This window comes from Megalopta genalis, chromosome 1 (genome assembly GCF_051020955.1).
Source record: "Megalopta genalis isolate 19385.01 chromosome 1, iyMegGena1_principal, whole genome shotgun sequence".
NCBI lineage: Eukaryota > Metazoa > Arthropoda > Insecta > Hymenoptera > Halictidae > Megalopta > Megalopta genalis.
Genome location: NC_135013.1, coordinates 32,233,921 through 32,259,871, shown reverse-complemented (window position 1 = coordinate 32,259,871; position 25,951 = coordinate 32,233,921). Strand labels below are relative to the sequence as shown.

General features: G+C 43.9%; 2 protein-coding genes across 3 annotated transcripts in view; one reads left to right on the top strand and one right to left on the bottom strand.

The window, feature by feature from the left end:
• bsk (mitogen-activated protein kinase dJNK) overlaps window positions 1–25,951 on the top strand; it is an 85,869-nt gene that overhangs the window by 23,796 nt on the left and 36,122 nt on the right. For both annotated transcript variants that reach the window (XM_033465762.2, XM_076525647.1), the window contains exon 2: window positions 20,759–20,842. The gene's annotated coding sequence lies outside the window, so the exon portion shown is untranslated. The remainder of the gene's footprint in view (window positions 1–20,758; window positions 20,843–25,951) is intronic.
• LOC117217904 (uncharacterized) lies at window positions 11,230–12,356 on the bottom strand. Its single transcript, XM_033465764.2, has 2 exons — window positions 12,209–12,356; window positions 11,230–11,840 (listed from the first exon to the last, which is right to left on the bottom strand). The coding sequence occupies exons 1-2, from the start codon at window positions 12,221–12,223 to the stop codon at window positions 11,553–11,555; spliced, it is 303 nt and encodes a 100-aa protein (XP_033321655.1). The 5' UTR covers window positions 12,224–12,356; the 3' UTR covers window positions 11,230–11,552.

The window sequence follows — 25,951 nt, the reverse complement described above, 5'->3', positions numbered from 1 at the left end:
ATATTGGGCTGGCAACTAAGTAATTGCCGATTTCAGTTATAGATGTTTATCACTCCCATTTTTATGATATCCGTAAATGTTATATTATAAAATTATTATTATTATTATTATGTTATTTTTTATTATCCGTGAATGTTAGCAACTGGACAAATTGAATGCAGCGGTCAAGGAAAAGCGACCAGAATTGGTCGATCGTAAAGGTGTCATTTTCCAGCAGGACAATGCTAGGCCGCACACGTCTTTGTCCACTCGGCAAAAATTGATGGATATTGCTTGGGAATCGATGTTACACCCACCATATAGCCCTGATCTCGTGCCATCGGATTACCACTTATTTCGATCCCTGGACAACTCCTTTCGTGGTAAAACTTTTAACGATGACGACGCTGTAAAATCTCACTTAACTCAGTTTTTGGCCGAAAAGGATCAGACTTTCTACGAGCGTGGAATTTTCAAGTTGTCAGAGAGATGGCAAAAGGTCATCGAACAAAATGGAAAATACCTTACAGATTAAACTCCATTCCAAGTAAAAAAATTCTCTATTTCATTGAACAAATCGGCAATTACTTAGTTGCCAACCCAATAGTTATCGATTGAAAATGCGCTATGAAAATGAGCCGCGAGGCTCGAATAATTCGCGTCTCCTCTTCCCAAATTATCCATTTCAGTGGACAATCTGAGCGTCAGTAAGGGAGACATTACTGTATATCGCGGATTTTCAGCGTGCATATCTTTGATAAGGTCCGCATCCGTCGTTGTCTGACGGCCGCTGCGGTCTTCATCTTTCAAATCATAATTGCCAGCTCTGAATCTCTTAAACCAATTGCGGACTGTCCTAATAGTCGTAGCACCATCACCGTAAACGGTACAAATCTCGTTTGCAGTGTACAAATCTCGGTCCAAGTAAAAAGAAATTTTTTATTTCATTGAACAAATCGGCAATTACTCAGTTGTCAACCCGATAAATGAAATAAATCGCTTCTCGCGTTCGCGGCGCCGCGCCGTTCGCGCGCGTATTTTCACGCGAGATCGGTGTCGATCGGTGCCCAGAATCGGAGATATCGAGCATTCTGTCGTTTCCGTCATACGTATACCTCCGGCGAATGCCTGCGAGTCGGGTCGTAACGGTCGGTTCGCCGTAAGACCGCGTATCGTCGCGTAATCGGCGGTTAATTGAATCGAGAATGGAGCGCGGGGGGCCGGGGGTCGTAAGGCATCCGCGGAATTCGGGCAATGTCTGCCGGTTGTTCGGGACAGCCACCTTTATCGATCCGCAGCCGGTCCTCCTGCAGCAGCGCACCGATTTAGGAGCCCCCCTCGCGCGACCAAGGCCACCCACTGAAAAAACCGGGAAACACTTGGACGGCGGGGATGGAGCCGCGAAATTGAAGAGGGTCGTTTGATTTATGGCGGAGCTGTTCTCCGGGTCCCTCCACCCTCCCACGACCCACTCTTTCGCTTTTCCCGCTCGAATTTCGCAAAGTCGCGCTCCCCCTCGACGATTGTCCCCCCCCCTCTTTCTCTTTCTATATCTCACCGAAGGTGTCTAAACGTTCTCTCTGCGAACTTCTCTTTCTCTTCGCAAATCTTTTCCACGGCGCGACTTCTTCCAATCGGACCGTTCTTGTTTCAGGTACGTAATGCTGGATTTGTTTGTCGATATTTTTTTATTGGCCGTTGATCGTCCCGATGTCTCCCTGATATCGCGGCGCGTGAAAAGGTAATTGGACCACCATGCTCTTCCTCTTAGTATTCTTCTTCGTTTCTGTATTGTTCGCTGGCGATGATATTTCTCGAGAGGCTATATTGTTATGTTTATCATTTATTATTTATATTATTTATATTATTATCATATTTTTCGGCGAGGTCTGCGAGGAAACGAAGAGTCGATCTCACGCGTTTCTCGCATGTGGCTCTTTTTTGTTTGCTGTTGGTCTCGCTGCGGCGGTGCAAAATTAATGCAGTGCCTCCAAAAATGTATTATTATGACATTTTTTAAAACGGTGCAACGTTTTCGAAACTGGATCGAACGGCGTGATTTCTTTTTCTGACGATAGAAGGACTAATCTGGGCTAAAGCACTCTCTTCTAATTTTGCTATTACTTGCTATGACGATGAACATAAAAAACTCACGCTTTTTTTTTTAACTTTTTTATCCGAGCCTATAATCGAAAATTTAGGCAATGCGTTTTGTAGATCTCGGTAACTTGGTATGCAAGCTGCAAATTTAATCGAAATTACTTGGCGTACTGTCGAGCTATAGGCATTCGAAGATGAGAAATTCTGCAAATTTCTTACAGTTGTAGGTCGAAAGTGTGAAAGCTGCGATTTTCGCGAGATTTGTTTATTTGTAACTCGTAACAACGTAACCACTCTTCATTACGGTAAAGTGACTTATGCCACTTTCAAAATAAACGGCTCATATGTTTCGTTCCTGTGTTTCGTCGGAATTCATTTCGCCTCGCCAACTAGCGCGAGGGTGAGGGAGAGCAGAGAGTAAATCGAGAGTGTAAAGAGAGAGCGAGAGAATAAATTAACCCTTTGCACCCGTGTGGTGACCCTAAGGCACCACTAAAACTGTTAGTTCACGTTCGAAAATAATGTTTATATTAACAAAGTTGAAATTTAAAAAAATTGTCGAAACTGCAACTGTCATCATAAGTCATCGCAAGACTCAATCTCATATGCATAAAATGCACTTTGTCGTATAAAATGTGAACACCATAAGTCAGAAATATTATTTTAGATTCGCGGTTGAAACGGCTTCGGGTGCAAAGGGTTAAAAGAGCGACAAGAGAGACGAATTGGAATAAAATCGCGTTTTAATTTCGTGATTTAAATCGGCGGCAGAATTATTTTCGGATCGGGAACGGAAGTTAATCCGCTCGCGCGGCGAAAAGCGACCGGCGCGGCGGGTTCTTGGTGAACTCGGGTCTCGCGATCTTTTGCCAGAGTTACGCAAATCGTATGGATCGGCGGGAGCTGTTTCAGGCGCACTCTCGTTCGTCATCGGTTCCGCGTAAATTACGCCTAGCTGTATGAGGACGTTGCACGGCCGTGGCTCCTGATAAAAGAGACCTCCGGGTTGCAGCCCGTGCAAACCGGCGATAATTAGCACTCGCGAGCGAACGAAACGAGATCCGGCAGGCAGAGAGTCCGTTCTCGGGTATTTATACGGCGCGTCGTTCGTTTCCCAATTAATGGATGGGTCCCCGATGCAACAGCACGGAGCCCCGCGAAGTCTCTCCCGCGGAACACCCGACTCCCATCGATCTCTCCCGGCGTCCCATCGATTCTCGACCTTCGCTTCGGTTGATAATTGGAAAATTGAACGCGCTCTCGCGTTCGCGTCCTCGGGGGATTCGTTCGAAAAATGGACATTGAAAAAACTCTCGGCCAGAGAGCGCGGCGGTTATTAAACGAAGTAGAAGTTCGCTGGAAGTTTTAACGCACCAATTACAGCGATGTCTCCCTGAATTGACGCTCAGATTGCGAGCAAAGATGGACAATTTTGGGAACAGCAGATACGATTATTCGAGCCTTGCGGCTCGTTTTTATAGCTGTTGACAATTCGTAACTATAAAAAAGAGTCGCAAGGCTCGAATAATTGCTATCTTCTTTTCCCAAATTGTCCACTTTTGCGCGCAATCTGAGCGTCAATTGGAGAGACATTACTGTATCTCGTTCGTGGAGAAATCGAGGCAATCTCGGCGCAGCTAGGTCAGCGTCGCCATTTCCAAAAATCAGTTTGCTTTATACAGAATGTTTGCATGAACGAATAATTTATTTATTTATTTACGGGCTTGAATCTCCCTGTATATAAATATAGAAGCAAAAATGTAACAAATATATTAACAAAGACGAACTTATAAGCTAATGAAAATTATAACAAAATAACAGAAGCTCGTAGTAGTTGCAAACTCGTGTAAATTATGTAAGCCCTAATAGTCTCACTCTGTTGTCCAAATTCCGCGAGAATGTGCATAGGAGAAGTCTAAGACTGCGGGACAATAATTGGCACGATGAGCTGACGCATTAGAATCGGAGCTATTCGACAAAAGACATACGAATAAATAAATGTCAAATAATATTAGGTCTACCGGAAAGTTCTGTCCGATAGTGCCACTTCAAGTTTCAATCCATATGCACATGTTGATTTCAGACATGTATGACTATCTCTCTTTATCATTGCATTTACACACATGTACTCTCCTAAATAAACTGAAACAAAGATGTCTCATGTCATTATTAAGCGAGACGCGATCGTGAAAACATGGCTACCGATGATAATGCCAGACCACATGCTGCTTCGGCGACTCGTCAGAAAATCGCAGAGCCAGGCTGGGAAATTCTGTCGCATCCACCATACTCCCCGGACCTAGCACCCTCCGATTATCACTTGTTTCTCTCTTTGCAAAACTTTTTACAGGAAAAAAAATTCAAAACTGAAGCCGACGTCAACCAAGCACTAGTTGAGTTCTTCGCCTCTAAAAATAAATCATTTTCTAAAAATGGCATTTACAAGTTGCCATCACGCTGGCAAGAAGTCATAAGTAACGATGGAAAGTATATTCTACAATAAATATTATTAAATGTATGAAAAAATTGTGTTATATTTCAATTCAAAAACGGACAGAACTTTCCGGTAGACCTAATATTTCACACAGGAATATTGCGGTCCGTTTACCGTTCGAGGTATTTTCGAAGCGGGGTGCGCGAATAATATCGCGGAAACGATTAGGTAACGAAGAAAGTCCGCGTCGTTTTAATCAATACAGATAAACGGTACACAAAGTGGATCAAGCAGCGCCTTATTCAGGAAACTAGCCGCCTTCCGTTACCTTTTTCCGACGATCCAGCCAATTCCGTTTCCATAAAAGCGTCTGCCGCCGGTGCCAAGCAAGTGTTTCAACACTTTTCTGCCGATACCGCGTGCGCACGTGCAGCCGAACCCCTTCGCGTATATTAACGAGCCAGACTCGCTACAAAGTCTCCATGCACAATCGAAATACGAACGTTTCTTTTTATCCCCTTTAAATTGAACTAACATTGTAAATTGAATTATATTCGTGTAAAAATTGCAAGATATACATATATCCTTCTGCGATTTATTCAATAAATTTCGCTGGACATACAGCTACTGACAAAAATTAAAGAACGTGTTACACAGAAGCATATATGCTCGAGTTTTTTTAAAACTTCTTAAAAACTTTATTATTTTCGTTTTTATTTTTTTTTTCACGCACTAAATGAAACAGTATCGCAGAATAAACAATGTGCTATGTGCTTCGCAGTACTATTACTAATTTAATAAAACGTATATTTATTAAAATATCAAATTATGCTCTCGAACGTTAACAATATCTAAACTTTACAAACTCTCGTCGAAAAGCGTACAATCACGATTAAAATCGCTAGAAATCTGAGCAAACATATGTTCGTTATTTGTACAAGACGACATAAAATATCTGTCGTTCGTGGTTCGTCGACCTAAAAAATGTTAAAGACGTTAAAAAACGACCCTCGGCTACCAAACGAGCGCAGATCTATCGAACGAATCCGCGTGAACCAGGGGAATTTATTCGTCGCGCGTGTAAACGACAGAATTTGAAGCGAGACACGAGCCTCGATTTCGAAATTGCGACGGAAGCTTTGCTCTGCCGTCGCGAAAAGAAACGAAAAGGGAGCGCGGCGGAGGACAAAGGGCCCGTGGAGCGTCGAGGGTCGTCGCAGTGGGACAGGAAACAGACGTGGAAGGCGGCCGCGCGACGTCTGCCAGACGTCGAATTGGACTCCATCGAGAGAAAACTCATTCGATTAATTACTCGTCGTCGAAGATCGGCCAGAGGTCGGTCGACCTCGACCTCGCCGGATCCCCGGGGACAATTGCGTTAAATCGGCTTTTGTTTGCGGACAAGCACCCGCAGGTCTCGTCCGCTCGGACCCTTCGTTACACCGGCCGAATTTCGTTCCGCTCGTTATCGCCGCGGATGTCTGCTCCGAACGAAATTAATCGCACGCTATCCCTCCCAAGGAGAATCACGCGGAGAGACAGATAGAGTGAGAGCGAACGAGCGAGATAGGGGGACAGAGAGAAAGAGAGAGAGAGAGAGAGACAGAGAGAAAGAGATTGAGAGAGAGAGAGAGAGAGAGGCAGAGAGAAAGAGATTGAGAGAAAGAGAGAAAGAGGGACAGAGAGATAGAGAGAGAGAGAGATACAGAGAGATAGAGAGATAGAGAGACAGAGAGAGAGAGAGAGAGAGAGAGAGAGAGACAGAGAGATAGAGAGATAGAGAGAGAGAGAGATAGAGAGAGAGAGAGAGATAGAGAGAAAGAGAGATAGAGACAGAGAGAAAGAGAGATAGAGAGACAGAGAGAAAGAGAGATAGAGAGAAAGAGAGAAAGAGAGATAGAGAGAAAGAGAGAAAGAGAGATAGAGACAGAGAGAAAGAGAGATAGAGAGAAAGAGAGATAGAGAGACAGAGAGAAAGAGAGAGAGACTGTGCTCGTTATTTCTGCCCCCTCTTCGTTTACGTATTCTCGTCGGCGTTCTCCAATTTCTTTGTTCGTCCCGTGTATCGTCGCCGAGATCGATATACGTCCGAGAGCTTTTTCAGTGTTCCCGCAGAAAATATCCTTGTACACCCTTGTAGCTCGCACCCCCGAGGACGTCGAGGCACCCCAACGAGGCTCGAACGGCGCAAGCGCGGCCAGAAATTAGGAGGCTCGCTCGTTCGGCGATTCTCGCGGCTGTTTACAGTAATGTCTCTCTAATTGACACTGTGATTCTGCAGAAAAATGGACAGTTAGGGAAGAGAGGCTACGATTATTCCGAGCTTGCGGTTCGTTTTTACAGCTCTTGATAATCGTAACTATAAGTAGTAATTTAAAATAACTATAAAAACTATAATATAGTTTTATATAATATATAAAACTATAAAAACTATAATAAAACTAAAATATAATATAATAAAACTATAATATAAAATAACTATAAAAACGAGGTGCACGGCTCTGATAGTCGCATTTCCTCTTCTCAAATCGTCCATTTTTTCGTGCATTATGCGCGTCATTTAGGGTACTGTACATTACTCGAGGCGTTAATACGTTCCAAACGGCGAGCAATAGATGATATTTTCACCGAAAAATCTTCTACCAATATCATATATTTAGCTCCTATTTTCTTACTCGATATCGCAGCGAGTCGAGAAAGGTTTTCGCACGTCTTCCAGAACGGTGTGACATTTTTCATAATTGGGTCAAGCTGTCGGAATTTCTTTGGAACGTTTGGAAGCACCGGTTCGCCGAGCAGCGGTCGAGAAATCGTTTTCGAAGATTGCGGAGTAGTCTCCGGTGCTCGGGGGAATCAAATGATTTACCATTTACCGCGGGGCTGATCACGATACGTCGGCTACGTGACGTATTTCTAGATAGAGCTCCGCGGCCGACGATGGATAAACGTAACAGTTTCGAGGCGACAGCGGCGACGCAGCCGAGGAAATCGAGTGTCGCCGAGGGTCGAACCGATCGTGGACAACGTCACAATTTCGGCGATATTCGTATCCACTGAAATTGAGTGCGCGAAAGCTCGCTCTTTCGCGCTTCTTTTACGCGGCGACCGCGATAAATGAACGATATCGGGGCGGCGGCGTCGTATTTTTCACGGCTCCGCAGAAACGCGCGGTTTTACCTCGATCCTGCGAACTCGCTGAGAATAGACGGACCTGTTCGGATGATGGAACAGTTATTTAGTTACAGCGTTCGATCGATTTTTCCACTAATTTGTACGATGAATCTGTAGCTGTATATCTTCTAGAAATAATTACTGTGCGTTGATTTACGAGAATGACAAAATTCAATTTATTCAGGCTCTCCGCGACTTTTATTGATTAAATAATGTTTTTCATGTGAACGGAGTAGAGCCTTCGTTGCAGAGAATGTTGTGATAGCGAGCACACGATGCGAAGATAGAAAGGCAGAAATGTAATTGTAACGAGATAACAATAAACGCGGGGATAGAATTGGAGGATTAGTGCTGATATGAGAATTAGATAACGAAGATAGTAGCAGTACGAGTGACGTTAACAATAATATTAGCAATAAGCCGAGTGTGTAATAATGGCATTAATGGGAATAGTAATAATAATTCGTAGTGGTAACAATAGTAACGTTAAGAGCGATAATTAAATATGGTTTGGAACGATAACGATGACAGAGTGTTTTGTTACAATGGAAACTTGAATAAAGGATTTTAGTCAATCGTCTTTATAAGTAATAATCTCCATAATTTTATCGATTTAAACAAAAATGTAAGACACCAATCGTTTAATTCGGTTTAATGTTAAATTGAATTATTCACGGTGCGAAATGAATTTGAATAAAGAATTCTGGTGTCGGAGGTTCGAAAATAATCGCGATTCTAGTATATTATTTCTGTTATATATATTATATATATTATTACTTATATATATTATTATTATTATTATATATATATATTATTACACAGTGATGCAAAGGAGCCTTGCATAACCTTGACATAACCTTGACAATTAGTAACTATAAAAACGATCCGCAAGGCTCGAATAATCGTATCTCCTCTTTCCAAATTGTCCACTTTTGTCGAAGCGTCAATTAGAGAAACATTACTGTACCAAGTTTGAATTAGGCTTCGAAAAAGGTGGAATGAAAAAATAACAGCATCGGATGCTGTTCGACGGTCCTCCGGAGCTAAGCGTCTCGAGTGGCAGGGATGATCTGCGAAGGGATCCGCGAGAGCAGAACGAGCATCGAAATCATCTTGAAGAGCGATTAAACGCTCGGCTTAATTGCCGGAAGGCCATCAACGTTACAAAGTTTCTGGCCGATCCTCCATTATTCGATCCTCCGCCTTCCAAGGTGTTCGAAACCGTTCGACTCGTTTTCTCCGAATTCCCTCTCGCGACCGCTTCGTCTCTCTCTCTCTTTCTCTCGTTCGTTTTACACTTTTGACGTCCGTCTGACGTTTGGTCTCGCGAGCTTCTCGTTACTCAGCCGACAGCCTTTTGATGTTTCGATGCCGGAATCGCTTCGAGACGGTCCGCGAGACGAGGGTGTCGCGGGCTCGCACCGTGAAACGCGCCGTCGCTACAGAATCGCAAAAGTGAAACGACGAGCGGACGGTCCCCGTGAAATTGCCGAAAATTTAAAAATCGTAACGAATCGATGTCTCTGAGTAAGCCGCGAGAACTTCGACGCGTCCCTTGATCTTAGCGCGCGTCGAATCGCGTCGAGAACTCGCGGCGATGTACAGTAATGTCTCTCTAATTGACGCTCAGATTGAGCACAAAACTGGACACTTTGGGAAGAGGAGATACGATTATTCGAGCCTTGCGAGAAATATATCGATATTTATATAACGAGAAATATTACAACGATATACCGATTGTCAACAACTATAAAAAACGAGCAGCAAGGCTCGACTAATCGTATCTGCTCTTCCCAAATTATCCATTTTTGCGCACAGTCCGAGCGTCGATTAGAGAGACATTACTGTATCGCATTGTCCAAGCATGAACAGACGATTTTTCAAGAGACGTCCGCGAAGATCGACGCGTTTCCTTTGCGAAACGTCGAACAACGGCCGCGTTAATTATTGTCTAGACGTCGAAGCGTTATTCCGCGGTTACACCGTTTGACCCTTTGTACAAAGAGATCAATACATAGTTCGCTGCCCTTTGACGTTTTACGGTCACTGCCACCGCTCCTCGCGCAAAGCGAACGGTTTTCGAACGAATCGCGATGAACGATCCGATATGCCTTTGCAGCTGAAAGCGTGAACAATACCATAAATAAACGGTGAAACTACGAGTAAATTCTCCCTAATCGACGCTCAGATTGTGCACAAAAGTTGACAATTTGGGAGGAGGGGACACGATTATACGAGCTTTGCGGCTCGTTTTTATAGTTGTTGACAATTCGGAATTATAAAAAGCAGTCGCAAGGCTCGAATAATTGTTATCTCCTTTTCCTAAAGTGTTCACTTTTATGCGAAATCTGAGCGTCAATTGGAGAGACATTACTATATCTCGTTCGTGGAGAAATTGAGGCAATCTCGACGCGCGTAGGTCAGCGTCGCGTGCCATTTCCAAAAATCAGTTTATTATTACTGTACAGTATTATGTAGAGTATTATTACTGTACAGTATTATGTACAGTATTATTACTGTACAGTATTATGTACAGTATTATTACTGTACAGTATTATGTACAGTATTATTACTGTACAGTATTATGTACAGTATTATTACTGTACAGTATTATGTACAGTATTATTACTGTACAGTATTATGTACAGTATTATTACTGTACAGTATTATGTACAGTATTATTACTGTACAGTATTATGTACAGTATTATTACTGTACATTATTATGTACAGTATCATGTACAGTATTATTACTGTACAGTATTATGTACAGTATTATTACTGTACAGTATTATTACTGTACAGTATTATGTACAGTATTATTACTGTACAGTATTATGTACAGTATTATTACTGTACAGTATTATGTACAGTATTATTACTGTACAGTATTATGTACAGTATTATTACTGTACAGTATTATGTACAGTATTATTACTGTACATTATTATGTACAGTATTATTACTGTACATTATTATGTACAGTATCATGTACAGTATTATTACTGTACAGTAATGTCTCCCTAACTGACGCTCAGATTGCGCCGACCAATGGGCAATTTTGGAAGTGGAGATACGATTATTCGATGAAATCGCAAAGCTCGAATAATCGCATCTCCTCTTCGCAAATTGTCCACTTTAACGCGCAATCTCGGCGTCAATTAGAGAGACATTACAATACTTGGAAATATATTAGAACTGTCTCTCGTTGCGCTGTGTAGACGTCGCCTCGTGTCGAAGTTCACCGTTCCGCGCAAGATTACCGGTTCAGAGGTCGCTTGTCGCACCGACAAAGAAGCGACGGATAAGCAAGGACCCTGAAAAATAAACTCAGAAATAAACTTATCGAAAAAGAACTGTATCCGAACGATGACAAACCGCATCGATAATCTTGCGAAGAATCGCGCGAGAATGGAATCTCGTCGAATATCCGGCGCCATAAGAGGTCAACGCGATGATCGCGTCGACCAATAAAATGAAACCGCGGATACTTCGGACACTTCCGCGATGCTCCGCGAAGCGGAAGCAAAATAAGAACGCTTGTCGTACGGTTCGCAACAAGTTTTATTACTCTTCTTAGCATAATACAATAGAGCTGGACGCGCGTTCCGTAATTCTTAGAATCTAGTTGTTAGTGTTAGCCGCCGGTTCGGAAGAACGCTGTGGTTTCCGGCGTTGCGGTTTGTTGTTGTTCGTGCATCTCGATCGGATCTGGACGGCTCGCGATCTACCACGAGCCGTCGAGACGTCGAGGCGCAGTCGTCGTCGCTTTTAAGTTTTAGGTGGGCGGTCCGGTCGTGTAGATCGAGGCGAGAGGGTCCCCCCTTCGGAGATCCTTTTCGGACCCTCGGAGACCCTTTTCGGATTGCTTAGACGACGTAGTACGGCGACGAGTAAGCCCCGGCGTAGTAAGGGTAGCCGGTGTAGGCGGCGTAAGGGTAGCTGTAGGCAGCCGGGGCCGTGTATGCCACGGGAGCGGTGTAGGCGCTGTAAGCCAAGGGTGCGGTGTACGCCGCGCCCACCAACAAGCCCCGTTTGTTCCTGGCCGCGTTCTCAGCTTCGAATTCCGCCGGCTCAGCCTTCGCCGGTTGCTCGATCGACTCGGTGTCCAGGGGTTTCGCCATGGCGATGCCGACCAGGCCGAGGAGGACGAGAGCCTGTCGATTGGAAACACGATTAGCTTGTTTTCCCTTGCGATCGCGAGAGGAATCAAAGTCGAAGCCCCCCGATAAGAAGCTCGTGCAGCAGCGGCGAGGAAAGCAAAGAGACCGAGCACTCGAGACGCAGAACCGCGTCTGCAACGAACTCCCGAGTGCAACTACTGAACCAGTTAAAACGGGGGATCGCTTTGATTACGGACGAAAGCGTGGGCGTGCGAACAAAATGGAAAGTCGCGAAGACGAGAAGAGCGCATCGGCGCTCCAGCAGGGATCTGATCAGGTTTTTCCGGGAGAAGCGCGGACTGTACGGCGACAGGAGGGCGGCGAGAGTTTGCGGGGCTGAATGCGTTGAAGCGTGTACTCACTGCGATGCACTTCATGTTGTACGTTGGAGAGGAGGTGACAAGCACGGGAGCACGTTGAAAATCGATTGATGCTCGAAACACCGGACCAGCACTCTTTTATACCTGTGCGATCGCGTTGTCGCCGGCGTGTTACGTGCATCGACTGGTAAACTTTGCCTCGCGTAATCGCGCATAATTATTAACCTCTTGGCGTTGCTCGTCCAGGGTTGCATCGGGAACGAGCGGGCCTCGTCGCGGGCCGCGCGCTCTGTCGACGACGAACGCTCGGCAAAAGTTGAGCAACGCGTCCTTGGCCGTTGTCCAAAACGAGACTGTGCGAGAACCGTGTGGCTACGTTTCTTCGATTTTTTTCCCTCTTTTTTTTCGGCTCTCGCGATCCCGAGTTTTCCTTCCTGCTGCCGCCGTTGTCTCATCGTCCCGATTTCCGCCCCCTCTCGGCGGCCCGCCCCTGAAAACGAGCAATTCGGTGCAAGGGGACATATCGATATGGGGGTTCGGGTCATCGGTGTGAAAAATTAAGCACGCCGTCCGCTCGTGAAACGACCGTCGCGACAACGATCTCCGGTGAAGAGAGAAAGAGAGAGAGAGTGAGAGGAGCTTCCCCATTGAAATTCTGTTTGGGCGAGTAACGCGCAACCTCGCCGCTCGTAATAATTTTCACGACGACGGTTTATCTATTCCGTCCTTGTACCCGATTGAACCTCGCTCGCGGCCACAAAGCCTAAACGGGACGGGGCCCTCTTTCGGTGGCTCCGGATGGCCCTCGAGGGCACGCTTCGCAGCCGGACCGGTGCCCGAGAGAAGAGGGCTTGGATACAGCATGCCCTAAAAATCCGGCCACGGAAACCCCAATCTTCCGCCCCTTACTTCGGAGACACTGGAATAGGGTTCGCCTCGGATCCAGCATCCCCTACGAATCTACTTCTAAAGCCTTCATTTTTTCTGTTTCTTCGTCTCGAAAATTATACTCGAATATGCTTCGTCGATATGATTTTTTCCTGATACAGTAATGTCTCTCTAATCGACGCTCAGATTGTGCTCGAAATTTGGGAAGAGGAGATACGATTGTTCGAGCCTTGCAGCTCGTTTTTATAGTTGTTGATAATTCGTAACTATAAAAGGAGGCGCAAGACTCGAATTAATCATGTCTCCTCTTCCAAAATTGTCCATTTTTGTGCGCAATCTAAGCGTCAATAAGAGAGACATTACCGTACCATGGAAAACGACCACAAAATTGAGGGCAGTCGGCGTAAGCTTCTTCGTTTTATTGTCTTTAAAATAGGCCAATCGTTCTTGCGATTGGACCGCGAGTATGGTCCGCTTAATGTCCTCGATGAACATAAGCTCCCTGGATTCCTCAAGAATCGTAGGTGATCTATGTTTTATATACAAAATTGTGCATCGTTTGTTGACTTCTGTGCTATTTCTCGTTTCGCTGGGTCAACACTGTCCTCAGGTTATTCACCGAGAATCAGCGCGATTGATAATCCTTTACAGGATATTGCAATCTGTTAACAACAATAGTGTGAAGATTAATCAGTTAAAGCGTTAATCAATTGAATTAAAATTAAATTAAATTAAAGTGAAATCAAATTAAATGATATCGAACTAAATTAAAATTAAATTAAATTAAATTGAGTTAAATTAAAATTAAATTAAATTAGATTGAGTTAAATTAAAATTAAATTAAATTAGATTGAGTTAAATTAAAATTAAATTAAATTAGATTGAATTAAATTAAATAAATCTCCCCATTCTTGCATCTCCGAAATTCGAAAGTATCCTCGGCAGAGGCGACTCGGTCGCCCCCTCGCGCCCCCCGCGCATTCCAGACTCGGTTTTCGATTCCCCGGGCGTGTTCTTCCCTCCATTGTGTCCGTGTTCTTTCGCCGCGATATCACGAAGCGACCATAAATTCGGAAACGTCTCGGTGTTCGGGGAACTCGGACGATCCGGGACCGGCATACAGAGCAAGCTGAAACCAATATGTCCGCAGATTACCGACTTTGCCAAGCAAATAAGACCGGTAATCCTTTCGGGACGTCGTCGTGAGACCGGGCGCGCCGGCCCGTTTACTCAGAAACTTTTCCTGCCAACTACCCCATCGAGGTAAGAAGGTTCGGGGAAGCATTTTCCCGGCGGAAATGCCGCGCGACGCGTCGAACTTACCGCGAAAGGAAAGGGAAAACGGGGATCGAGCGCGCGCGCGAGAGACTGAGAGGCCGGGAAAAAGAAAGTGGTTTATAGACGTAAAGAAAAGAGGGAGTTCCCGGCATTGTGCGCACCAATTCACCACGCTAATACACGAGGCGAACGTTCCAAAGACCGGCGGAACAACGCTGGCACTCGACGCTAGACAGCCACCTTGCGCGAGCTGCTGCACGGGGTGCAGCGCGCCTAATTACTCCAGCTGAGAAGTCCTTTTGCTCGCGTTCGACGACGCAGCCGAATCGCCGAAAACTCTTCCGCGGAATTCCTCCTTTCGTCTCGAAACCCCGGCACGCTCGAATTCGTACGGAATTCTGCGCGCTCTTTCTCCGGATCTTCTCATCTCCGAGCTATCATCCGTCGCACAAAAGATTCTACGATGGTACAATACCTCGATTATCCGGGTCTATGATATCTGCATACTTTATTGCGCGAATGCGAGCCGACAATTCGATGCGAGACGATCCGCGTGCAACGAGATTTATTGCGCGAATTGGTAGAAATTTTGTCTAGCAGAATTGTTATCTTTATTTTTCTTTTTTCCTGATCGGAAAATAAAAATTTACTGCAATATTTTGGACAACAGAGGAAACAAATGAAGATGCATTTCTTCTTTCAGTGGTTCCAATTAATTGATGACAGTGCAACGAGATTCTCATATTCTCCTTTCTTCACTGTTCTGTAGTTTGCATATCCGTGTCTCACGTCTGCCATACATGCATAAAACCTAAATGCGATCCAGGCTTCCACGGCTCTAATACTCTATTTTTTCAGTGCCATTATCTGCATTTCACTAGAAATGTAGTTAAACCCCTTCGGCAGAACAGTAATTAAAACCCTTCGGCTTATTTATCGATATTTCAAATTATTTGTAAATATCCATCGTAAATTCCTAATTATTATTTATAAATTATATATAAATATAATATATATGTATTATTATTTATATATGGTATATATATATATAGTATTTATATATATATATATATTATTATATATAATATAATATTATATATAATATTATATATATATAAATATTTATAGTATTTATATATAGTAATACTGTTATAATACTGTAGCAAACATTAAGAGCGAGAACAATATGGTAGACGGGATAAATAAACACGAATCGAATATCGAATATCTGGCGAAATTATTTATGAAATTTATTTTTATCTTTCAATATCTTTTGAAAATCACTCCTCTCTATTTTGATAGGACTGGACGGGCGTTTTAGGATAAAAAGTATTTCAGTCTCTGCACGGTAAACTGGACCCTTTCATGCTTGAACAGAATCCAAGTCGTTTAGACCAATTTTAAAAAAGTGATCGCATTTGAATAGGCGATCGAATAATTTCCTCCAGGGGTTGTCTATGTCCGCGAAGTATGCGAGTAAAACTAATTATCATTAAAAGAGTCGCAGTCTGGTAATAAGCTAAATTCGCAATTAATTATCTTTTCTCATGATCGCTTAACGCATTCTTACGTCGATAGACCGCCGCCTACAATTAAAAAAAAAACACAGGTCGCCCGTAGCGATCAGAATTTTGCCCCACCCCCTGACACGGAGCGGCGGATTCCGGGCAGATTCTGGGCCCGCGCGGACCGCCGCGAAATCCGCCCACGCTTTCACAGATCGTTCAAGTGTTCCCGACCGCGGTTGCGTAACGAGACGTAACGAAAATGATGTACGGAAATATATAATCGACGCCAATTCTATTTCCGTTGCCCGTGGTCCGCGACGTCGCGCGCGACCTCCGAACGGAACCCGAAAACCGAAGGTGCAACGAACGCGTATCGCGGGGGAGGTGGCGAGGGGAGCGACGAAATTCGAGACGACTTCCTCGGATGCTATCGCGGAGGACAAATGTCTTGTCATTAGGGGGTTAACGAGGAAAAGATGGCGCGGGACCATCGGGTGCGTCGAGCACGGGGCGAGAAAAGGGGCGGAATATCGCGTGCCTCGTCAGCGAAAGCTCTCGATACTTAATTGAAACTGCCGAGCAAGCGAGGCGTTTGCCTACGCGCTCGACTAAGCTCCGCTCCGGCCACGGACTTCCGCTTTTCCGCTTTACGAATTTGCACGGGTCGCTTAACAGACGGACGGCTCGATCTTACGAAACCTATCTGGACTTCGGAAAATACAGCAATGTCTCTCTAATTGACGCTCGGATTGCGCACGAAAATGGACAGTTTTGGAACAGGAGATACGATTGTTCGAGCCTTGCGGATCGTATTTTTATGGTTATCGATCGTCAACAACTATAAAAACGAACTGCAAGGCTTGAATAATCTCCTCTTCCAAAATTGTCCATTTTTAGGCAAAATCTGCGTCAGTTAGGGAGACATTACTGTACAAAATCTATCCCCCTCCTCCCTATTCCGACTACGGTAATGTCTCTCTAATCGACGCACAGATTGTTCGGAGAAATGGACAATTTGGGAAGAGCAGATACGATTAGTTGAGCATTGCTGCTCGTTTTTTATAGTTGTTGACAATCGGTAACTTTATAGTTACCGATTGCAAGGCTCGAGTCGCAAGGCTCGAATAATTGTATCTCCTCTTCCCAAAGTGTCCAGTTTTGTGCTCAATCTGAGCGTCAGTTAGGGAGACATTACTGTACTAACGCTTTCATTCTCCAATATTTATCCCCTTCCTCCCTATTACCACATCCTATGCCGACTACGATAATGTCTCTCTAATTGACGCCCAGATTGTCCACGAAAATAGACAACTTGGGAAGAGGAGATGTTCAGTATTATTACTGTACAGTATTATGTACAGTATCATTATTGTACAGTATTATTACTGTACAGTAATAATACTGGCCGGTCCGGCCGATGGAGCACCGTCGTTGGCCGAAACGTGCCGAGGGGATGGCATTTAGGGTGGCGACGCGGCGCCATGCGAGCCGAGAATGCGCCCGCTCGCCCTTCTTCCGCGTCGGGTTGACGGCGCGAAAGATTTTCATTGAGCGTCGCCGTCGACGTCGTCAAAGGTCGTCTCGGTATAAATAACCCTGGCGCCGTTGTTGGCTCGCTCTCGTTTCTCCGCTACTTCGGTCAATTCCTTTGCCGTTAAACGTTGCAGCGATAAGTGCGTTCAACGAGCGTGTGCCGCGCGGGCCCGCCGCGCCGAGCCGCGCCGCGTCACCTCGCGAAAACGGAAAAGGAAGCGGCCGCGTCGAGGAGGCCCCTTTCAAGACCCGCTTCAAGAAGACTCGAGGATCCCACGGGCCGTGCTCGACCAGTCAAGGACGAGCCCTGCGGTTCCTTCGGTTCTCCGAACGGGATCGGATTTGCCCGCTCCGAGCCCGAGACCAAGCTGGACTCGGAGACCTAGCTGGAACCGCGAAATAAAGCGGAACCGCGGATCAAGTTCAATCGGGAAAAATTCAATTTATTTATTCGTGCGGATAGGCGCCCATTTTTACGATAAATTAGGTTCAGGTAACCCTTCTGTAACACGATAGATGGGTTCCTAGAAAATGCCTTGTTGCGTGAAACCGTGTTACAGTAATGTCTCCCTTACTGACGCTCAGATTGTCCACAGACAATTTGGGAAGAGGAGATACGATTATCCGAGCCTTGCGGCTCGTTTTTATAATTGTTGACAATTTATAACTATAAAAACGAATCAGAAGGCTCGAATAATCGTATCTCCTCTTCCCAAATTGTCCAGTTTTGTGGACAATCTGGGCGTCGATTAGAGAGACATTACTGTATATGAGATCCAGAGCCAGCACAAAAAAGGGGGGGAGGATACGTATGAAAAACTTATTCAAGACAAACACTTTTTTAATTCCATATAAGCAGCTTAACTTCTATTTAAAATATCAATGTATGTGCAACACGTAAAACGAAAAGAGAAACGAAAAATATTATTTTCATTTAATGTAATCTTAATTTAATAAATTTCCTTCTCGTCAGTACGAGAACGTTTCATCGGTTGAACGATATCATCGTCGCTTTCTGAATCTTCTTCTCATTCAGATCTTTTGCATCTTCTATCCTCTTTAAAAAATCTGTAATTAAAATAAAAATCTTGTTCGCTGGTTCTTACAAGATCATTGTAGATTTCGTGGTACGAAGATAGACGACTTTGCAGCTCCCTTTGGAATTTTCGGCTTCTTTCAGCGGAAATCTATCCTCAATTATAATAATTATATTTTCATGTAAAGGATATAGTATACTTCATTATTGCTTCCCGTCATTATTTTAAGGTAACTTAGTTTAGTTTTAATTTAAGGTATTTTAGTTCTGTCGTACAAACGTTCCCGGAATTTCTTTATCTTGTTAGAACGCAGTGTTGTAGGAGGGCTACTTGTAATTAGTTCATAAAAACTCGTTTCAAATTTAGTAACATTAGTTGCAAACACGTTTACTTACTTTTACTTACTAATACTTTTACCCCAGTCGCTGTCAACGAATCGAAATGTCGCGCGAAACAAAGTTGAACGGCGAATCGAGCTGGACCGGAAATCAAACTGACCCAGAAACCGAGCTCGAACCTAACCGAACCAATCTAAACTGAGCCGAACCGAGCTGAATCGAGTCCGATCGCTCCTCGAGCCCGGATTTCGCGAAGTATCGAAACGTTCTCGTGCCATTGATCGCTCGTTCGCCGGAGAGCGCAGCATAAATAGAGGAGCTGAAACTTCTCGTTTTTTTCCCCGGCAACGAATAGGATAGATCGCGAGCGTTCTCGCAGAATTTCATTGGAAACTTTTCGACGAATTAGCCGCGCCGCGATGTAACCGCTCTCGAAAGTTCCGGTCGATGCGAGGCGCGGCGAAGAGGGGGCGAGTTGTTGATCGTGCGCGCGTAAGTTCAGGGGTTGCGTTTGATCGCCGATCCGGCGGCTGGATAAAAGTCACCGACTTCTAATTTACAAAGAGTCGCCGAACCGTGAACCGAGAGTACGAGACACGTCGGTTTTCTAGACGTCGATTTTACAAACCCGTGGAGCCTTCGCCGAACGTTCGAAGTACAGCAATGTCTCCCTTACTGACGCTCAGATTGTCCACGAAAATGGACCGTTTTGGGAAGAGTTTGGTTACGATTGTCCGAGCCTTGAAGCTCGTTTTTATAGTTGTTGACAAACGATAACTAGAAAAAGGAGTAAGGCTCGAATAATCGTATCTCCTTTTCCCAAATTGTCCACTTTTAAGCGCAATCTGAGCGTCAATTAGAGAGACATTACTTTATCTCGTTCGTGGAGAAATCGAGGCAGTCTTGACGCGGGTAGGTCAGCGTCGCGTGCCATTTCCAAAAATCGGTTTATTATTACAGGTACAGTATTATGTAGAGTATTATTACTGTACAGTATTATGTACAGTATTATTACTGTACAGTATTATGTTCAGTATTATTACTGTACAGTATTATGTACAGTATCATTATTGTACAGTATTATTACTGTACAGTATCATTATTGTACAGTATCATTATTGTACAGTATCATTATTGAACAGTATTATTACTGTACAGTATCATTATTGTACAGTATTATGTACAGTATTATTATTGTACAGTATTATGTACAGTATTATTATTGTACAGTAATGTCTCCCGTACTGACGTTCAGATTGTCCACAAAAATGGGAAGACAATTTGAGAAGAGCAGATACGATTATCCGAGCCTTGCGGCTCGTTTTTATAATTGTCGACAATTATAATTGTCGGCCAACTCCAAGGTTCGCCGCCACGGACAAGTTTCACAATAACGCTGATTTATAAGCAAATTCGGCACAGCCAACGGGAACTCGGACGAATTAAAAATTAGGGGAGGATAAGAATAGCGGTGCCGGAAGGGGCGAGAGCTTCGGAAAGCAAGCTCGGTACGGTAAGACAAAGGGCTCAAATTGCGATAGTTTATACATGCACGTTGCTTTGCGAAGGGAAACTCCGGCAGGAAACCGAAGCACTGTACAGTAATGTCTCTCTTATTGACGCTTTGATTGTCCACAAGAATGGACAATTTGGGAAGAGAAGAAACGATTATTCGAGCCTCGCAACTCCCTTTTCATAGTTCTTGAGAATTAGTAACTATAAAGACGAACCGCAAGGCTCGAATAATCGTATCTTCTCTTCCCAAATTGTTCATTTTCGTGGACAATCCTGGGCGTCAATTAGAGAGACATTACTGTGTCGCATTTTCGTCGCGGAGATGGCGAATGAACTCGTCGCTCGTGATCGCTGTCTTTCACCGTAAACTTTGCACTTTCATCTCGATTTATTTATTTCGCCGATTCGCAGCATTTATCGCGATTTTATCGATTCCCCATTCTCTCCGAATATCACAAAATGAGTCGTGTAACGTGTCCCGTTTCTCTGTTGCAGAATACTTTGAGGGTGCCGTGCAGTGGTCGTCGTCGCTGTCGCCGTCGCCGCCGCTGTCGGCATCGAGGTTGCTGTTCCCGCAGGGTAAGCAAGAAGCATCGCTATCGACCCGAAAAGTCGATTAGCCTCTCGTTACCTGGCTCGCTTACCTCCGCCCCCGAAAAATCCCCTGCGATTCGGGAACCGGAGAGAGACGAGGTTATCGATAGCGATCGACTCGTATCGGGGCGCACCGTTGCTGGTTCGTTAGTCTGTTTGGCCTCGGGCTCTATCGGCCCCCTCCGCCCTCTCCGAAACGACTAATCGCGGCCGGTTGCCAAATTCTTTAAACGACGGCCTCCTCTTTGTTTCCTCCGCGTACGAGCACCAACAGTGCAAAAATTCGCCGACGACCACCGGTGAATTATCAATCAGAGTCGGGATTTGGCATGATCGGTGACGGGAATCTCGTTGCCCGTTTTACCGAGAATCGGATTTCGGCTTGCAATTTTGATTGAACCTCTTGGAAACCTTTTAATGATAATAATAATAATAGTAATAATAATAGTAATAATAATAGTAATAATAATAGTAATAATAATAGTAATAATAATAGTAATAATAATAGTAATAATAATAGTAATAATAATAATATTTATCGTGCCTACTTGTTACTGTGTATAAAAACGATGACTTAACTTTTTTATTTCTAATTTTTTGCCACGATTCGAAGGCAATTCGGAGGCCACGTGACACGATTCGAAGGCAATTCGGGGGCCACGTGCCACGATTCGAAAGCAATTCGGGAGCCACGTGCCACGATTCGAAGGCAATTCGGTGGCAATTCAGAGGTCACGTGACACGATTCGAAGGCAATTCGGAAGCCACGTGCCACGATTCGAAGGCAATTCGGAGGCCATGTGACACGATTCGAAAGTAATTCGGTGGCAATTTGGAGGCTATGTGACACGATTCGAAGGCAATTCAATGGCAATTCGGAGGCCGCGTGTCACGATTCGAAGGCAATTCGGGGGCCACGTGCCACGATTCGAAAGCAATTCGGGAGCCACGTGCCACGATTCGAAGGCAATTCGGTGGCAATTCAGAGGTCACGTGACACGATTCGAAGGCAATTCGGAAGCCACGTGCCACGATTCGAAGGCAATTCGGAGGCCATGTGACACGATTCGAAAGTAATTCGGTGGCAATTCGGAGGCTATGTGACACGATTCGAAGGCAATTCAGTGGCAATTCAGAGGCCGCGTGTCACGATTCGAAGGCAATTCGGTGGCCACGTGCCACGATTCGACGGCAATTCGGAGGCCACATGCGACCTAGTACTTCCCACGCACCTTGCAGCTCCGCAGTCTTTTTTACCCGACCATTTCGCGTCGTCTTCTGAGAATTCGCGTCGCGTGTCGCATCGCACGCTCGACCGATTCCGTCGACCCTTAGTATCGACGTAGCAATAAAATAAAATAGTCGCAGGACTAGCACAGGGAAATTCGCAGCAACCAGAAATTGTCACTTCCAGGAGAAATTACTGTACCTTACGATTCGAGAAAAACTGATACTCCTCCTGGTGGCACGAGGTAATCGAAAATCGTGTCGCCACGAGTTCGGTCATTTTCCGAACAAAAACGCATTCGAGTGCACGAAGTTGAAATTCGTTCATGGCGGAATGTTTTCGAGAAAATGGGCGAACTTTCGCGGGAACTTTTTCTTGGGAAACGTCTAACTTTCTTCGCTCGTAACGCTGTTCTGGCGCGACATTTTCGAGAGGATTCCTATCTCAGCACGGTTCCCGCTCGGTCGACGTTTGCTATCGTCAGAACCCGCTGCTCCGCCCTTCGGTCAAGACCTCCTCTCCACGATCTCCCTTGGCCGTAACGGCAGGCTTCCTGGCCGAGGCTCCTTCCCTCGCAAGCAGGTTTCGACAGGAATCGTCGTCGCGTCGGTTTCTCTTCCGCTTTCCCGAGCGGAACCGGTGCGCGTTAAACGCTCGTTGAAAAAAGTACACGCGCGATAACATAACGCGGATCGATTCGACGCGACTCGGAGCTGAAAGGTTCGCTCGACCCGTCTCCGCTCGCACGGTTCGTCGACTTTCACGTCCGATCACTCTCTTTGCTCGTCTCCGTGCCCGGCGAATCGATACCCATCCACCACGGTTCCCACCCTCTTGCCGACTTTTTCTCTTCCACTCTCGGGGTGGCGGCGGCGACTAGATTTTCGCGCGTACGTATTGGTAAAACGCGACAAGTCTCGCCGCGCGAAGACGACACACAACACCGTTCCTCGGGGCGAAGTGATTTACGCTTTCCGCGAAAACTGGTCCCCGAACCGACGGCGCGAAATCTGCCTTTCGCTTTTACGACGGACTCTTCGATCTCGATAAATTTCGCCGCACGGACGTGGATATTGGATATACGCCGACGTCCGAAAGGATCTTAGACGGCCTGTGCCTCCGTGTGCTCCGAGTGTGCCGTATTTTATTCGCCTGTTACGCAAAGTTAACTGTCCGAACCCGAATTTTATGCAGTATTCTCACAGAAATTGTTTCAAATTTCGTTTCGTTCGCGCAGGAAATCCCCGCAATTGGTAATTATTTGCTTCGTCGGATTTTCTAAATTTTCGCTGTTTTAGTATCGTTTTTTCTTTTTTTTTTTTGGTGAAACAGCTTTGTCGCTTAAACGAAGAATCGATCGTCGGAGCTTGAACGAGCAATATAGTTTTTGATGCTTTTATTAAAACGAGATTAATGTTGTAGTTTTTATTCGCGATATTCTAATCACGAAGGGAATTGTATTGGACTTGGTATTTCGGGGGTGGAATTTGCCGCAGCGTGCTGCATTTTCTTTTCTAAAGAGTTGAAGATATTAGGATAATGTTTTTTGGGAAAATAGTGGAGTCGATGAAGGGATTTAATTGACGAAAACTAACTAAATAGTGAAATATTCAAAATTGAGAAAAAAGTCAGTAAAGCAACTAATTATCTAATAAGTTTATCGTGTGTCACGTTAACACGCGTTATTAGAATTGGTTTAATATGATGCGAAAAGAAAACAAGATTTCTTATAGCAATCGCTCATGCAATCTTCTCACATATCGCAGATCTTAACAAAGCTTGCTTGCTTAATAGATCATAATAGAAATTAGTTTTTAAAGTTCGATGCAAATTTTTGTTGACGAACGTGGCACTCGTAGCGTTAATACAACACTATGTCGTACAATTAAAATTAAGAAGGAACATAAAATTAATAAATCAATTAATAAATGTATTATAATCGATAATATCGTATCTAATTAATAAATAATATATCTATAATGAATAATATTATATATAATTAATAAATTAATAAATAAAGAGGAACATAAAATGAGTAGCAGACGTGCCGATTAGGCTCTCGATGCGTGAAAGTTCAACAACACTATGTCGCACGATTAGAATTAAGAAGGAACATTAAATTAACAAGTTAATTAATAAATGTATCACAATCAATAATATCATATCTAATTAATTAATAATATATATAATTATAATATTATATATAATTAATAAATTAATAAATAAAAAGGAACATAAAATGAGTAGCAGACGTGGCGATTAGGCTCTCGATGCGTGAAAGTTCAACAACACTATGTCGCACGATTAGAATTAAGAAGGAACATGAAATTAACAAGTTAATTAATAAATATATCATAATCAATAATATCATATCTAATTAATAATAATATCTATAATTAATAATATTATCTATAATTAATAAATTTAAAGTAAAATAATAAATAATAAATAAATAAAAAGGATAAATTAAAAGGAATAAATAAATAAAAAGGAACATAAAATGAGTAGCAGACGTGGCGATTAGGCTTCTCGATGCGTGAAAGCTCAACATAAATGCTTATGCTCCTTAGAATCCGGAATCCGGCACGAGATTCGACCGTCGAGATCTATCGGATCGGTAAGCGGCCGTGAATAATCGAACACGCTCGGCGTCGGTCTCCCTTATCTGTTTCTGGTTTGCGCGGAACGGATTAATCGCGGCCGCCCCTCCTAAAAAGGTTATCTCATCGATTTCCTACTCGGAAAATTTACGACACCGCCGTTCCCCGACGCGTTCGTTTCATTGCGAATCTCGAAACCGACGGCGGGTCAGCCGATGCTCGATAACTTTCCGCTCTTTTTCCCTCCCGGTCTTTCTTTCGGGAACAGCGGCGGCACCTTATGCAGCCTCCGCTGATAGAAAAATTGCTGATACAACGTCGACCGTTGAAGTACTAGCTGCCCTCGTTGACTACGGGCTGCCATTTATCGGGAAGCTTGAGGAAGTCGCGACAGAAGCTCGGCGACTTTTCAGGATGATGGACGGATTTATCTGATCGGTTTTTCGCTGGAAAATTGGAATAGAGGGAATTGGAGTAGATTCTATTTAATGTAATTTTATCTTGTTTTATTCTTTTTTATCTTATTTATTTATTATCTTTTCTTATTTATGCTTTATTATGCTTATTTTAATTTTATCTTATTTTAATATTTCATTTCTTTTATCTTATTTATTTAATATCTTTTCTTATTTATGCTTTTCATTATATATTTATGCGTTGTTATGCTTATTTTATTTTATTTAAATTTAGGGGTGCGAGCCCTTGGCACAATAGTAATCTTAATGACGTAAAATAATTAACGAAGGCGAATTTGTAACATTCGAGTGGAATCTACCGCGTGTAGACGTTATGTTAAGGTTATATCGTCTATTTTAACTCGAATAAATAAATAAATAAATGAATTAATGTATCTATTATCAATAGACTGCGGAGCTGTATACACTTGTGACGCTTCTAAGCTCGAAAATGCAAAGAAATATACATTTAGAATGTAGAGATATTTTCATTGGCACGAGAGAAAATTGATTTGCAACTGCATCTAAGTTTCGTCGAATTATATTCAATAATAATCTGATTTTCTCGAAAGAATTTGTCAAGATCTCAGTTCCTGACAGTTCTGTAGAAAAGAAAGAAAAACAATGATCACACCGAGTTTCAAATGTTTCGAGGACCCCGCAGAGAGTTTCGTTATTCGAGTTTCGCGAACTTAAAAATCAGGTTTCGACCGCACTCCGGTTTATACGCGTCTCGAATCGTTTCAGGAACGAGCAGGAATGCACGCTGAAAGATCGGCAAGCCGAATGCTCCGCGAAAGATAGCGTTTTC